At 64.1% G+C, this 359-nt stretch overlaps 1 protein-coding gene across 1 annotated transcript in view; it reads left to right on the top strand.

Annotated features, from left to right (window-relative positions):
* Positions 1 to 359, top strand: part of MRPS30 (mitochondrial ribosomal protein S30) — a 10,026-nt gene that overhangs the window by 4,621 nt on the left and 5,046 nt on the right. The window contains exon 2 of the mRNA XM_014307412.2: positions 4 to 257. Within this exon, the coding sequence (XP_014162887.1) occupies positions 4 to 257 (254 nt within the window). The remainder of the gene's footprint in view (positions 1 to 3; positions 258 to 359) is intronic.

The raw sequence follows: 359 nt of genomic DNA, 5'->3' as shown, positions 1-359 counted from the left end.
CAGGGGGAGGCGGAGGCCCCCGGCCGGGTGCGGGCTGCCAGCTCGGGACACGGGAGAGCCGGGAAAGCCGGGAAAGCCGGCTCCAGGCTGGGTCCTCTTCCCCAGGGGAAGCAGGGACGCTCCGCCAAGTCTTTTTAGCCAGGAACAGGACGAGAGAACACAGCCTCCCACTGCGCCAGGTGAGGCTCAGCTTGGACATCCCGAGGAATTTCTTCACGGAAAGGATGTTAAGATACTGGAACGGGCCGCCCCCGGAGGTGGGAGACTCCCCGTCCCTGGGGGTGTTTAAGGAAAAAAGGCGTGGCACTGAGTGCCACGGTCGATTGAGATGGTGGTGCTCGGTCACAGGCTGGACTCGA

This window comes from Geospiza fortis, unplaced genomic scaffold (assembly GCF_000277835.1).
Source record: "Geospiza fortis unplaced genomic scaffold, GeoFor_1.0 scaffold443, whole genome shotgun sequence".
Classification (NCBI taxonomy): Eukaryota; Metazoa; Chordata; class Aves; order Passeriformes; family Thraupidae; genus Geospiza; species Geospiza fortis.
This window is presented reverse-complemented; position numbering and strand designations above follow the sequence as displayed.